We start from the raw sequence: 15,641 nt of genomic DNA on the forward strand, positions 1-15,641 counted from the left end.
ACAAAAGTTCAAGGGAAGATAATCCATCTATTTTTTTTTTTTTTTAAACAGAGTCTCACTCTGTTGCCGAGGCTAGAGTACCACGTCATCAGCCTAGCTCACAGCAACCTCAAAATCCTGGGCTCCAGCAATCCTTCTGCCACAGCCTCCCAAGTAGCTAGGACTACAGGCATGCACCACCATGCCTGGCTAATTTTTTCTATATATTTTTAGTTGGCCAATTAATTTCTTTCTATTTTTAGTAGAGATGGGATCTCGCTCTTGCTAAGGCTGGTTTCGAACTCCTGACCTTCAGCGATCCTTCTGCCTCAGCCTCCCAGAGTGATAGGATTACAGGCATGAGCCACCACGCCCGGCCAATCCATCTTAATAGTACAAAAAAGCCTTGAGTTTTAGCTGATTACATTAGCCAAGAGCAAGCAAGCCACATCAGCATAAAACTGTTAATGTAAAATTGGGCTTCATTAATTCATTTAATTAACAAATACTTACTGAGAACCTAAAATGTATCATGTATTTTATTAGGAAAATACAGTGAACAGATCCGGGAAAGGAATAATCTTACCATATTTAGAATTAGTAAACCTGAATATGAAATATTAAATACATATAAAGGAAATGGTTTTAAAAATTAGAGAAATGTGGACGAATAACACCGCCAGACAGAGTGTCTCTGCAAAAAAGACAGATTCCAGCAGAAATTAGAGGAAAGAAGCAAGAAGACGAGCATACAGCGGACGAGGGCCGGAAGGAGGGGTACCTGAGACCCCGGGAGACTCCATGGGACAAGGCTCCGGAGGAGAACTAGAGGCTGAGACCACCGGAGCAGCCCAGAGACCAGCGGCAAGGGTAGGTGGATTTGCTGTTTCCCCTCCACTGAATCTGGGACTGCTGGTGGGCTCCCCAGCGGGTGGAGAGACCTGCGGACACCAGCCCAGACCGCCGCCACCAGCCAGCGGTGAGCCTGTAGCAGACGTGGCACCAGGTTCCCAACTTCCTCCGGGCACCTCCGTGTGCACAGACCCGAGCCGCGCGGCAGGCGCCATATTGCCTCCTCCTCCCCTCCGCCGACCCTACCTGCGGCTGCCCAGAGAGACAATACAGCCACCAGCCAGAGGCACCTCCAGGGAACGAGACCTTCCCTTTTAGGACCCTACAGCTGACTCAGGGGAACTCAGACTGTGAGCTCCCTACCCGCCAGCCCTCCCAGGTGCTGCTGGCATGGTGTTCCCAGGAGAACGGTGCTGACTCAGAGGCTGAGAGACATAGACCCAGCTTGGGCTCCCTGTGGGTGAACTGGGACCGGAAATCCTCTCCCTGGTGGGGATACAGTTTGAACTCTGGGACCCAGAGGTCGGACCTGCAGACCAGATCCCCTGCACCAAGGGCTAGCATTGCCCAGGGCACAGAAGGGTTATACGTGAACAGCCTACTGAGGGCTGTGTGCCTCCAGGGGCGGATCGGCGTCCTAGAGGGCAACCCTCCTCCTAGGAGGAGGCCGTGCGCCCAACCCAGGTGGTGTTCCTGTGCAGGGAACCTCCCAGCCGGGATCACAGTCCGGGGAGGCCTGCTGGCTTGTGGTCTGGCCTGCTGGCAGAGGCCCAGGAGTAGCTGCGGAGTTGGGGAGGGTGGAAAGAAGCGAGGCCCGCTCCGGACTGCGGGTCTCAGACAGCCCCACCCCCACACCCAGACATCCTGGCTGAGCGGGACCATTCCAGCCCCGTCCTGACAGCTTTCCCTGGAAGCAGAGGCCAGAACTTTGACCCCTGTTAACTGCCTGAGGGCAGGCTTACCCAACCCAGCTCCGCCCAGAACAAGAGCTGACAACAGGACACAAAATCAACAGCATAGCCTGTTCCACCAAGCAAACGCCACCTACTGACATCTTGCACAGCCTTTCCACGGCACCCACTGACTCAATATACAAGGAGTGGTCCAATTTCACCCACACACCACCTAACGCCTCAGAAACTAAACAAGGTGTGTGAATACCCAAACAATAACTTAAGGAAAGAAACACCAACTGATTGACATGGGAAGAAATCAGCGAAAGAACTCAGGAAATATGAAGAACCAAACGGAAAACACACCCCCAAAGAGGAGCACCAGCCCCCTAGAAACGGACACCAACCAAAATCAGGCAACCAATATGACAGAAGAGGAATTTCGTATGTGGATCATAAGAACACTCACCCAGCTGCAACAACAACTTAATAACCAACACCAAGAAACCACAAAAAGCCTCCAGGATACGGGAAAAGAAACAGACACAATGAAGAAAAGTGTAACCGAACTCCTGGAAATGAAGAATCAATTCAAGGAACTACAAAATACAGTGGAAAGTCTCAAGAACAGGGTAGATCAAACAGAAGAAAGAATCTCAGAGCTTGAAGATAACACCATTCAATTAAATAAATCAGTCACAGAAATAGAGCAGAGAAACAAGAGAAAAGAGCAAAGCCTACAAGAGCTGTGGGATTATGTGAAGAAACCTAATGTGAGGGTCATAGGCTTACCAGGAGGGGAAGAAGACAACACTCAAGGGTTGGACAAGCTGTTTGAAGATATAATAGAGGAAAATTTCCCAGGCCTTGCTCAAAATCTTGATATACAAGTTCAAGAAGCTCAGAGGACCCCTGGGAGATTCAATGCAAACAGGAAGACGTCACGACATGCAGTCATCAGACTGACCAAAGTATCAACTAAAGAGGCTCTTCTAAGAGCTGTAAGACAAAAGAAGCAAGTAACATACAAGGGAAAGCCAATTTGAATAACATCAGACTTCTCTAATGAGACTGTACAAGCAAGGAGAGACTGGGGCCCCATTCTCACTCTTTTGAAACAAAACAATGCCCAGCCTAGAATATTATTCCCTGCAAAACTAAGCTTCGTATATGAAGGAGAAATAAAAACATTCTCAGACAAGCAAAGGCTCAGAGAATTCACCAAGACAAGACCAGCCCTACAAGTAGTACTTAAAACAGCGTTACGCACGGAACAACATAATAATAACCCACGAATATAAAAACAACCAAAACCCAAAGATATTAAAGGCCAGATATTACAATGGCTCAAGACAGAAATCATAGCAACAACATCCAACCCAACAGAATGATCAGTAATCTACCTTACCTATCAGTTCTCTCAATAAATGTGAATGGCTTAAACTCTCCACTCAAGAGACATAGGCTGGCTGAATGGATAAGAAAATACAGGCCAAGTATATGCTGTCTTCAGGAAACACATCTAACCTGCAAGGATGCATATAGACTAAAAATAAAAGGGTGGAGATCAATATTCCAAGCAAATAGAACCCAAAAGAAGGCTGGTGTGGCAGTTCTACTTTCAGACGATTTAGTTTTTAAACCAACAAAAGTAGTGAAAGACAACGAGGGCCATTATATAATGGTGAAGGGCACAGTCCAACAAGAAGAGATAACAATTTTAAATATATATGCACCCAACTTAGGTGCACCCAGATTCATAAAGCAAACCTTACTGGAGCTAAGCAAATGGATTAATAGCAACTCCATAATCACCAGAGATTTCAACACCCCACTGACGGCATGAGACAGATCCTCCAAACAGAAAATTAATAAAGAAATAATGGACTTAAACAAAACTCTAGAACAATTGGGTCTGACTGACATTTACAGAACATTCTACCCAAAATCCACTGAATATACGTTCTTCTCATCAGCTCACGGGACATTCTCTAAGACTGACCATATCCTAGGACACAAAGGAAATCTCAAGAAATTTAAAAAAATAGAAATCATACCATGTACCTTCTCAGATCACAGTGGAATAAAACTAGAAATCAACCCTAACAGAAACTCACATTTCTACACAAAAACGTGGAAATTAAACAACCTCCTGCTAAATGATTACTTCGTAAATGAAGAAATCAAGACGGAAATAAAAAAATTCTATGAAGAAAACGACAATGGAGAGACAAGTTATCAACTCCTCTGGGACACAGCTAAAGCAGTTCTGAGAGGAAAGTTTATCTCCATAAATGCCTATAACCAAAAGACAAGAAGATCACAAATAGACAATCTAATGAAACGACTCAAAGAGCTGCAAAAAGAAGAGCAGACCAACCCCAAACCCAGTAGAAGAAGTGAAATCAACAAGATCAAATCAGAACGAAATTGAAAACAGGAAAGCTATTCAGGAGATTAATAAAACAAAAAGTTGGTTCTTTGAAAAAATAAACAAAATTGACACACCATTGGCTAAGCTAACGAAAAGCAGAAAAGAGAAATCTCTAATAAGCTCCATCAGGAACAAAAAAGGAGATATCACAACTGATCCCAAAGAGATACAAGATACAATTTATGAATACTACAAAAACCTTTATGCACACAAACTGGAAAATGTGGAGGAAATGGACAAATTTCTAGAAACACACAGCCTCCCTAGGCTCAACCAGGAAGAAATAGATTCCCTGAACAGACCAATCTCAACAGCTGAAATAGAAACAGCAATTAAAAATCTACCTAAAAAGAAAAGTCCCAGTCCAGATGGCTTCACACCTGAATTTTACCACACTTACAAAGAAGAACTAGTACCTATCTTGCAGAAACTATTCCACAACATCGAGAAGAATGGAAACCTCCCCGACACCTTTTATGAAGCGAATATTACTCTGATACCAAAACCAGGAAAGGATGCAACAAAAAAAGAAAACTACAGACCAATATCCCTAATGAATATAGATGCAAAAATTTTCAACAAAATCTTAGCTAACCGAATCCAGACACTTACCAAAAAAATAATCCACCACGACCAAGTGGGCTTCATCCCAGGGATACAGGGATGGTTCAACATACGTAAATCTATAAATGCAATTCACCACATAAATAGAAGCAAAAACAAAGACCACATGATTCTTTCAATAGATGCAGAAAAAGCTTTTGACAAAATTCAACACCCTTTCATGATACGAACACTTAAGAAAATAGGCATAGAAGGGACATACCTAAAAATGATACAAGCCATATATGACAGACCCATAGCCAACACCATACTGAATGGGGAGAAATTGAAATCATTCCCACTTAGAACTGGAACCAGACAAGGCTGCCCACTATCTCCACTTCTGTTCAACATAGTGCTGGAAGTCTTGGCTACAGCAATCAGACAGGAAAATGGAATCAAAGGTATCCAAATGGGGCAGAAGAGATCAAACTTTCACTGTTTGCTGATGATATGATATTGTATCTAGAAAACCCCAAAGATTCAACCAAGAAACTCTTGGAACTGATCAATGAATTTACTAAAGTCTCAGGATACAAAATCAATACACAGAAATCAGAGGCATTCATATACGCCAACAACAATCTAATTGAGAACCAAATCAAAGACTCAATTCCCTTCACAATAGCAACAAAGAAATTAAAGTACCTAGGAATAAACTTAACCAAGGACGTAAAACACCTCTACAGGGAGAACTATGAAACACTGAGGAAGGAAATAGCAGAGGATGTAAACAGATGGAAATCCATACCATGCTCGTGGATCAGCAGACTCAATATCATCAAAATGTCTATACTACCCAAACTGATCTACAGATTCAATGCAATTCCTATTAAAATCCCATCAGCATTCTTCACAGATATAGAAAAAATAATTTTACGCTTTGTATGGAACCAAAGAAGACCCCGAATATCAAGAGCAATTCTAGGCAACAAAAACAAAATGGGAGGCATTAATATGCCAGATATCAAACTATACTACAAAGCTGTAGTAATTAAATCAATATGGTATTGGCACAAAAATAGGAATATCGACCAGTGGAACAGATGTGAGAATCCTGATATAAAACCATCCTCATATAGCCATCTAATCTTTGACAAAGCAGACAAAAACATACGCTGGGGAAAAGAATTCCTTTTCAATAAATGGCGCTGGGAAAACTGGATAGCCACCTGTAGAAGGCTAAAACAGGACCCACACCTTTCACCTCTCACAAAAACCAACTCACGCTGGATAACAGACTTAAACCTAAGGTATGAAACTATTAGAACTCTAGAGGAAAAAGTTGGAAACACTCTCCTAGACATCGGCCTGGGCAAAGAGTTTATGAAGAAGTCCCCAAAGGCAATCACAGCAGCAACAAAAATAAATACATGGGACATGATCAAACTACAAAGCTTCTGCACAGCCAAAGAAATAGTCATGAAAGTAAACAGAGAACCTACAGAATGGGAGAAAATTTTTGCATCCTATGCATCCGATAAGGGACTGATAACTAGAATATACTTAGAACTCACGAAAATCAGGAAGAAAAAATCAAATAACCCCATTAAAAAGTGGGCAATGGACTTGAACAGAAACTTTTCTAAAGAAGACAGAAGAATGGCCAACAAACATATGAAAAACTGCTCCACATCTCTAATCATCAGGGAAATGCAAATCAAAACCACAATGAGATATCACTTAACCCCAGTGAGAATGGCCTTTATCAAAAAATCTCCAAACAATAAATGCTGGCGTGGTTGCAGAGAGAGAGGAACACTCCTACACTGCTGGTGGGACTGCAAACTAGTTCAACCTCTGTGGAAAGCAATATGGAGATACCTTAAAGCGATACAAGTGAATCTACCATTTGATCCAGCAATCCCATTGCTGGGCATCTACCCAAATGATCCAATGACACTCTATAAAAAAGACACCTGCACTCGAATGTTTATAGCAGCACAATTCATAATTGCAAGGCTGTGGAAACAGCCCAAGTGCCCATCAATCCAAGAATGGATTAATAAAATGTGGTATATGTATACCATGGAGTACTATTCAGCTCTAAGAAACAATGGTGATATAGCACATCTTATATTTTCCTGGTTAGAGCTGGAACCCATACTACTAAGTGAAGTATCCCAAGAATGGAAAAACAAGCACCAGATATATTCTCCAGCAAATTGGTATTAACTGAGTAGCACCTAAGTGGACACATAGGTACTACAGTAATAGGGTATTGGACAGGTGGGAGGGGGGGAGGGGGGCGGGTATATACATACATAATGAGTGAGATGTGCACCATCTGGGGGATGGTCATGATGGAGACTCAGACTTTTGGGGGGGGGAATGGGCATTTATTGAAACCTTAAAATCTGTACCCCCATAATATGCCGAAATTAAAAAAAAATTAAAAAATTAAAAAAAAATTAGAGAAATGTGAACTACATAAGAGAAGACTTTCTAATTCAAATGCTGCACTAAAAAAAGAAAGAAAATTCTTGAAACAATTTTTTTCATTTTGTCAAAATGTTGAGCATTTTGATAGAGTAGAGGGCAAAATAGATACCATCCTTGTCCTCACTTTGTTTATAGTCTAGTGAGTATCCTATTACTGGAAGACCTTTAGCAGGTACCAAATAACAGTTTATCAATCATGTTTATAAACGAGATTCATATGCTGTGTGTAAGGCTGAAATAAATGATCCCCAAAGTTACTTCCAAGTCAAAAATTTTATGATTATAACACCATACCACAAAAGAATATAATTATTATTCTGAAATAAAGAACCATCTAATGAATAAAATACCAAACAAAGCAAAATACACACACACACACACACACACACACACACACACACACACAAGGGGCTTTTATATTTCCACCTAACAAAATAACCATGTCAATTCATATGTTCAGCCTTCATGGCAAACTAGTCAACAACAAACTTCAATCCACATTAAGACACTCCAATCTCAAATTTTTATTTCATTTTTAGTAACAAAAAATGTTTAAATCTCTTTACTCTAATAATTATTTTACCCTTGTTAAAATAACTTGAAGAAATTAGTATCTATGATTTCTCTAGGATTTCTTATATCAATCAATATACCTTTCCATGGCTTTAGCTGTATAAGGCAAATGCATTTCAATACTGTGTTCATCTTCATCTGTCTGCAGAGACATGCGTTCAAACATTCCTGTCTTCCATAGTTCTCCGTAAACTAAAGAGATTTCAAAATATATTAAAACAAATATATTAATGGATATCCTTATCCTGTGAGATTCCACCCAATAACACAAAACTATACTCTTTGGCAAGAGTCAGAAGTACCACATTTCATTTTTATTAAAAAAAAAAAGAAGAAGAAGAAAGGAAGAAAATAAAAAAGAAAACAATTAGTTTTTTATGTACCAGATGAAACAACAGTACTTGTGCAGATTTACTTGTTATTTGCATATGTTACATACTTACACTTTAAAGTTTAAATTTAATTTAATCAGTTCCTTTCATTATTTCTAAAATCATCTCTGGGTTTAGGCTTTTCCTTGCCTTAATCAGTACATGCTAGCAAGAACATAATCACAATTCCTACTGAAATATGGAAAAACCGCAAGTCTACTTACTGATGAAGTTAGTAATATAGCTGTAGGGTTTTGTTTTTAAATAAAATATGTGATATAATTTCACACCTCAGGTTTCTGCCCTACCAAGAACAGAAAATTCTCACTAAGAATGCTATCTTTTTCAAAATTAAGTTCACTGGATAGGTCAGAACATAAATTCACCACAGTACCATACCAACTAAAATGATGTAGTAATATGGGCCCTTCTGAAGAACTATACTTAAAACTGAGTATTACAGTACAAGAAAAGTAAAATTTAAATATGTAAAAAAATATGACATAAGAATATTTTTATCATAGAACAGAACCAATATTTTTATAACTAGAACCTTAAATGTGTTTACTTACATCCAAGAAACAAACAAATGGTGGTATGACCTCTTTTCTACAAAATTATACTGGCCAAAATTCTCCACTGGCAGGCTATCCAAAATTAAAATTTTCTGAATATCCCAACAAGATTTTAACAGTAAAATGTGTCCCCTAAATCCATGTTAGGGAATAAGGATAGTAATACTCTAGCTTCATTAAGAAGGTGCATTCTAACAATAAATTGCTAATACTTTGTGATACTTAAAACCCCAAACTATTAAAATTTAGGCCTAAAATAAGGAAAAAGAACTAATAATTTCTTTTGCAAGTGAATTCTTTCATTCTACAGAAGAAATTGTTGCAAAATTTCTTGAAATAATAGCACCCCTAACATACTTAAAATGTAACTTGATGAGATAGAAGGAATACACACCAAGTTCATGAAGGTAGTTACTTCTGAGAAGGCAAATTTAGTTCAAGATGAGCTAGAAAACTATGAGTAAATTGTGGATGATGAATACGTCGGCATTTGTTATATTATTCTTTATTTTAAAAATTATTCTCCCCTGCCTCACTCCCCAAAATACCATTATAAAGTCAAAAGGTTTTATTTTACACATCTACTGTGTAAGAAACAACTAAATACATGACTTCTGAAACCCTAATCAAAAAACTAAATCAAAATAATAGCATGTTTAAAAATAAAAAGTATTTAAGATTTATACAGCACCTTTCTTTCAGAGCTTCACAATTATAGTTTCATTTTTTCCCCACAAAAATCACTTGAGAAGCAACAAAGGTGTTATTACCATTATTGATTTACAGTGAGAAAAGTGATATACGTAGAGGTAGACTAACATATCCAGAATCATTCATCAAGTTGATGTAGGAACTAATTTCTTGTCTCATGGTACAATGAGTGCATGGCATTCTCTGAATATAAATGTAACCACCACAGTATGGACACTAGTGGATCTAAGATTTTTCTATAGCTAATAGGAAAACACTAGTTGTCTTTAAGGGATAGGAAACATTTTCTTTCTTTGTTTTTGTTTTATGCAGATTGGTTACAATAAATTTTATTTTTAAAATTGAGATAGTACTTATGATATTTATACATTTTTTAATTAACTTATAATTTCTATTAAAATAATCTTAGCTATTTAAAAGCTATAGTATTTCTATGTACTTACTCTTTTGGTCAATACGAAGGTCATAGAGAGGTGTCCTATATATATCCACACTGGAAAGTGCACATCGAGAGAGGGGCACATGATGAGAAGGCCCAAGGATGAAAATTCTCCGGCTAGGAGATATACAGAGAAAAACACAGAACAAATGCACTTCTACACAGCCTTATTAAATAAAAGGGGAAAACATAAGTAATTCTAAAAAATTACTTGGCTTCCTTCTTGATTGATTGCATTACCTATTGTTAAGGGCTGAATTGTGTTCTTCCCAAAATTCATGTTGACGTCCTAACCCCCAGAACTTCACACTGTGACCTTATTTGGAGGTAAGGTCTTTAAAGCGGTAAGTTAAAATGAGGCCATTAGGGTGGGGCTCTGATCCCATGTGGCTCCTGTTCTTATAGGAAGAAGAGATACCAGGGGTGTGCCTGCATAGACAATCATGTCTGAAGAGGCACCAAGAGGGTAGCCATCTACAAGCCAAGGAAAGAGGCCTCAGGAGAAACCAATCCTGCCAGAACTTTGATATTGGACTTCTAGCTTCCAGAACTGTGAGAAAATAAATTTCTGCTGTCTGAACTACCCAGTGTGTGGTATTTTCTTATGGCACCCCTAGCAAACTAATATATCTACTAATGATCTACTCCTCAGTTATTTAAGTTCCTTATTCTTGTCTTCATGTTAGAAGGCCTTTAAAAGAATCATACCTGGAAATATCAGCTATCCGTTTTTACAGTAAACCAAATCACTATGCATTAAATAATCTTTGTATTCACAACAGCTAGGATACAGAAGGTTGTCAAAGCTGTATTTTATTAACTGGATTTTAAACATTTTGGCTATTTAAATCTCAAAATTCTAACACATTCCAAAATCACCTTGTAAGAACCACCAAACTTTAATAAAATTACATAATAGCATAGAATTCTAAAAATCCATACAAAGTATCATTACAAAGAAGCATTCTGAGAAAGCTATTTCCACATTTCTTCCTTGGCAGAGAAAAAAGGCATCTTGTTGAGAAGAATTCTGTGTAATAAGCTTTCTCTATTCCCATTCAAGTAGAAGTCATTCTCAAAAACAAAGAAACTTGATTATGTGTTATTTGCACTGTAGTCTAAAGAAAAGAAGTGAGATAAACTGTAGCTTAAATCTTTACAATCTCTTTATCTTGACATCAAGAGTAAAATTAATTTCTTCTCTCTCCAGCCTAGGCAAAAGAGCAAGACCCTGTCTCAAAAAAAAAAAAAAAAAAAAAAAAATTAGGCCAGGCGTGATGGCTCACACCTGTAATCCTAGCACTCTGGGAAGCCAAGGCAGGCGGATCATTTGAGCTCAGGAGTTCGACAACAGCCTAAGAAAGAGCGAGACCTGTCTCTACCAAAAATAGAAAAAATTAGCCAGGCATGGTGGCACATGCCTATAGTCCCAGCTACTCAGGAGGCTGAGGCAGAAAGATTGCTTGGGCCTAGGAGTTTGAGGTTGCTGTGAGCTAGGCTAATGCCACAGCACTCTAGCCGGGGCAACAGAGAGAGTGAGACTCTGTCTCAAAAAAAGAAAAAATTAATTTCCTCTTATTTTATCTCAAACATCCAAACTAGCCCTAAAATCTAAATTCCAAAACTATCCAGTATCTCTGTTCTCTAAGATTCAAATGAGGCAACCTTCCCCTACCACAAACAAACAAAAAAAAATACAGACTCCCAAAAAACCAAAGCTACAAAAAAGAAGAAAATATATGATAGGCTATGTACCTAGAAAATTAAGTATTATCGTTTGTTCAATGAATGGACAAAGACTGAGAGATGAGCTAATTCTTTCATATCAAAAATTGGTAGGCCAAGAAATGTGTGCACTAGCAATGTAATTATTTTGATAAAACTCTATTACAGCTAAGAAAATTAACTGTTTGCTATATGTTACTTTACACATCAGGGAGAAGGAAGAGTACATAAGAAAGTTGTGGATAAGTGATTCTCAGTTTAAAGTTCCCAAAACTTCTCAAGACATCACTAATAGCAAACATATAAGACCAGCCACAGGCCATTTCTGGCTAGAAACATAAACCCTTTTTCTAACCCTCACCCTCCAATATGTTATTAGACCTCTACCATCAACTCAATAACCATTTCAGAAAAATACAGCTCAAGGCCAGGCGTGGTGGCTAACGCTTGTAATCCTAGCACTCTGAGAGGTCGAGGCCGGAGGATCCCTTGAGGTCAGGAGTTTGAGACTAGCCTGAGCAAGAGCGAGACCCCGCCTATACAAAACACAGAAAAATTTGCTGGACATAGTAGCTCACGCCTGTACTACAAGCTACTCAGGAGGCTGAGGCAGAAGAATCACTTGTGCCCAGGAGTCTGAGGTTGCTGTGAGCTAGTCTGATATCATGGCACTCTAGCCCAGGCAACAGAGCAAGATTCTGTGTCAAAAAAAAAAAAAAAGAAGAAGAAGAAAAGAAAAAATAGCTCAAATCTATAGAATCCTAAAAGAATAAAATTAAGAGATATCACCCTAGTCTCCTATCTTAAAAGCACATAAATATCATGATAATTTTTTTAATTAAAGTCTAATGTGTGGCATGCATAATGGTAATTCAGGAATGTCAAAGATGGACTTGACTAAGGCCAGGCAATATATGAACCAAGAATCAAATATGAAAAAAAGCATTCTGATTGAGGAATATATTTCTATGAAAAGGGAGAGGGATAGAGTATTTCAAATAAGAACACTCCTGGAAAATCTAGAACTTATAGTTAAAATATATAATAAAATTTAAAATATCACTCAAAATCAAGGCATAGATAAATTTAAGATGAGCACTGCTCAAGAGGTCTGCTGGAAGCCTAATGAACTCCTCCAATACCTGACTACTTTCTTTACTTGTCTTTTTGTCAGACCCAACCTAGATGAGGGGAAAGGAACCCCCACCAATCTGAACTAACCAACTGTGTACCTAACAGATTCTTTTAAGCTTGGTAGAAACTCACCCACAGCCAACATAGTAAAGTTCCACATTTGATTAAGAGAGATAATAAGGGGGGAGGCTTTAGGTCTCATCAACATAAACCCCTTAAAAGTGATGTACCCCAAAACAAAACAGAAATAGCTAGGTATCATTTAAGGAAAAGCAAGCACATTAAACTAGTAGTAATCTCAAAATCAGTCTCTCTGTTATCTAAATGGTAACAAAAGAAAATAACAGCATACATTAAAGTTCATGCATTTTCTTTTTTTGCTAGATTGCTAAATTCATAAACATCATAACCATAAGAATATTTTGAAGAGAAATCAGTAATATAGACATGGAAAGCAATGCCACTCCTCCCCCTTAATTAACTGCAAGGTGCTTTGTCTTTAAAGGAGTAACTTTTAAATATTAGCATATCATTGTTGACCCACAAGTAAAGGAAATCTTTAACAAGAAAAAATGGAGGTGGCATCAGTAGGCATTCTCTTAGAAATAAATGTAGTTCATATATAATAGCTCCAGAGAATTCACATTTGTGGAGTTATTTACTATGATGAATGTAGTTTGTGCGCCCAATATATAAGCTGCCTGAGTGTCTACCTTCATAAATATTTATTCAACTACTTATTCCAAATAACAGAACACAAGTAATTTTTTAAAGGTGCTTCACAGGAAGTGGAGATATTTTAAGAATAAAATGTTACGTGGACCCAAAGAAGATTCCTTTTTGCTCTCTTTTTCTGTCCTGCAAAGCTTTCTGAAAATTATGGATCAAAATCAACTTACTACCTAATAGGCACATCATGAATTCTGGGTTTTAATTAGAGTTTTAGTAATAGTCAGGAAAAGACTTTGCAACTATCAATATAGAAAAGAACTTAATTAAATGTACCATTTGTAAATTCCTTAAATAGCCAGAGTGATTTTTCTGGAAACAAATCAGACCACTCTACCCTTATTTAAAGCCTTTCATGGCTTTTCACAGTCACAGCATAGAACCCAAAATCCTTAAAATGGGCTCTCACGTCTCAAATGAACTTGTGTCTTCTTGTATTACTCTTGCCCCCTTGGGCAATAACACTATGTATACTGGTCTTCCTACAGTTCCTTGATGACACCAACGACTTTCCCTACTTCAAAGTTTTCACACATGCTTGTTCCCTTCACTTGGATAGCTTGGCTTTAAAAAATCAGTTCCTCAGAGGTACCTTCTCTAATACCACTCCCTAATTTAAATCAAATCATCCTATTAAAATCTATCATAGCAGTTCTCAAAAGGAGAACTATGGGTTGCTGGTATTCCTCAAGATCCGGCTGGGTGCGGTGGCTCACACCTGTAATCCTAGTGGGAGGCCAAGGCGGGCAGATTGCTCGAGGTCAGGAGTTCGAAACCAGCCTGACCAAGAGCGAGACCCCGTCTTTACTATAAAGAGAAAGTAATTAATTGGCCAACTAATATATATAGAAAAAATTAGCCGGGCATGGTGGCACATGCCTGTAGTCCCAGCTACTCGGGAGGCTGAGGCAGAAGGATTGCTTGAGCCCAGGAGTTTGAGGTTGCTGTGAGCTAGGCTGACACCACAGCAACCTGGGCAACAAAGCGAGACTCTGTCTCAAAAAAAAAAAAAAAAAAAAAGATCCTTTGATCCTCTAATTTTTATTATGAAAATTAAAACTATTTTCCTAATAATGCAAGGTTAGTTATTTGCCTTTTTTACTGTGTTGACATTTGCACTTATGGTGCAAAAATGAGGGTGGGTGAAACAGTTGGCACCTTAGAACCACAACCAAGGTAGTAGAATTAGCATGTACTAGTAGTCCCATTTTTTTAAATATTGACATGTAATAAAATTGATAAATGATATCAATTTGTCAATGATAAAATTGAAGTTTTCAAGTGAAAATTAAGCTTTTGGAAAACGTTTATCACTGTGAGCTTGACAGCTCCCCAATAGTTAATGATTTTTCTGATAAAACTGGTGGTGATGTTATACAACTATAATGTGAGTTTTTTGATACTACATAATGAAACATCATCACTGGAAATATCTGAATAACTCAAGAAGCAAATATTTTCCAAATGTTCCATGCATGATGTTACAAAATCATTCAATGGTAAAAAAAATCCATTCAAACTGTAACATAGAAAATGAATTTATAAAAAGTACAAAAAAATTCACTGACATTAACTTCAGATTTCTTCACATTGTAACAAACCTTCAAGAAACTACCACTTGTTGAGTTTGGCTGTAGTATCAAAGAAAAATATCCACAATTATCTGAAAAGATGATTAAACTATTCCTCTTCCTTTCCCAATTACATAATCTGTGTGAAGTGAGGTCTTCTGCATATACCTCCACCAAAACAAGTGATCACGATAGAGTGAATGCAGAAGCAAATATGAAAATATAGTTGTCTTCTATTAAACCAAACATTAAAGAGAGATTTAATAACTTTTATAAAATTTTTATACGTTGTAAAAAATGTAAAACAATTCCACTTTTCCCACTATCTTTTATTGTTATATTGAAAAATGTACTTATTTCTCATTTTTTAAAATGTTATTTTTGGTAACCTCTAATAGATTTATTTTTTTAAATAAATTGATTTTTAATTTCTAATCCATTAAACAGCAAATTTAACCTACATTTGGTACACTCAATAATTTAAAACTGTAAAGGGTTCCTGAAACCAAGAAATTTGAGAACCACTGCATTTTACTTTCAGCTTTCTAATGAGATTAACTTTTTTTTCTTTTTAATAGTAAAGCTTTAATTTATTGATATTCTACATGTG

The 15,641-nt window shown here is 37.7% G+C and overlaps 1 protein-coding gene across 5 annotated transcripts in view; it reads right to left on the reverse strand.

The window, feature by feature from the left end:
• Nucleotides 1–15,641, reverse strand: part of MEMO1 (mediator of cell motility 1) — a 121,551-nt gene that overhangs the window by 41,138 nt on the left and 64,772 nt on the right. For 4 of the 5 annotated variants that reach the window (XM_012788372.3, XM_076000652.1, XM_020288626.2 and 1 more), the window contains 2 exons: nucleotides 9,877–9,989; nucleotides 7,857–7,968 (listed from right to left, as the gene is read on the reverse strand). The exons of the other annotated variant lie outside the window; for it this stretch is intronic. In XM_012788372.3, the coding sequence (XP_012643826.1) occupies nucleotides 7,857–7,968; nucleotides 9,877–9,989 (225 nt within the window). The remainder of the gene's footprint in view (nucleotides 1–7,856; nucleotides 7,969–9,876; nucleotides 9,990–15,641) is intronic. 5 annotated transcript variants of the gene reach the window in all.

This window comes from Microcebus murinus, chromosome 3, assembly GCF_040939455.1.
Source record: "Microcebus murinus isolate Inina chromosome 3, M.murinus_Inina_mat1.0, whole genome shotgun sequence".
In the NCBI taxonomy this organism is placed as follows: domain Eukaryota; kingdom Metazoa; phylum Chordata; class Mammalia; order Primates; family Cheirogaleidae; genus Microcebus; species Microcebus murinus.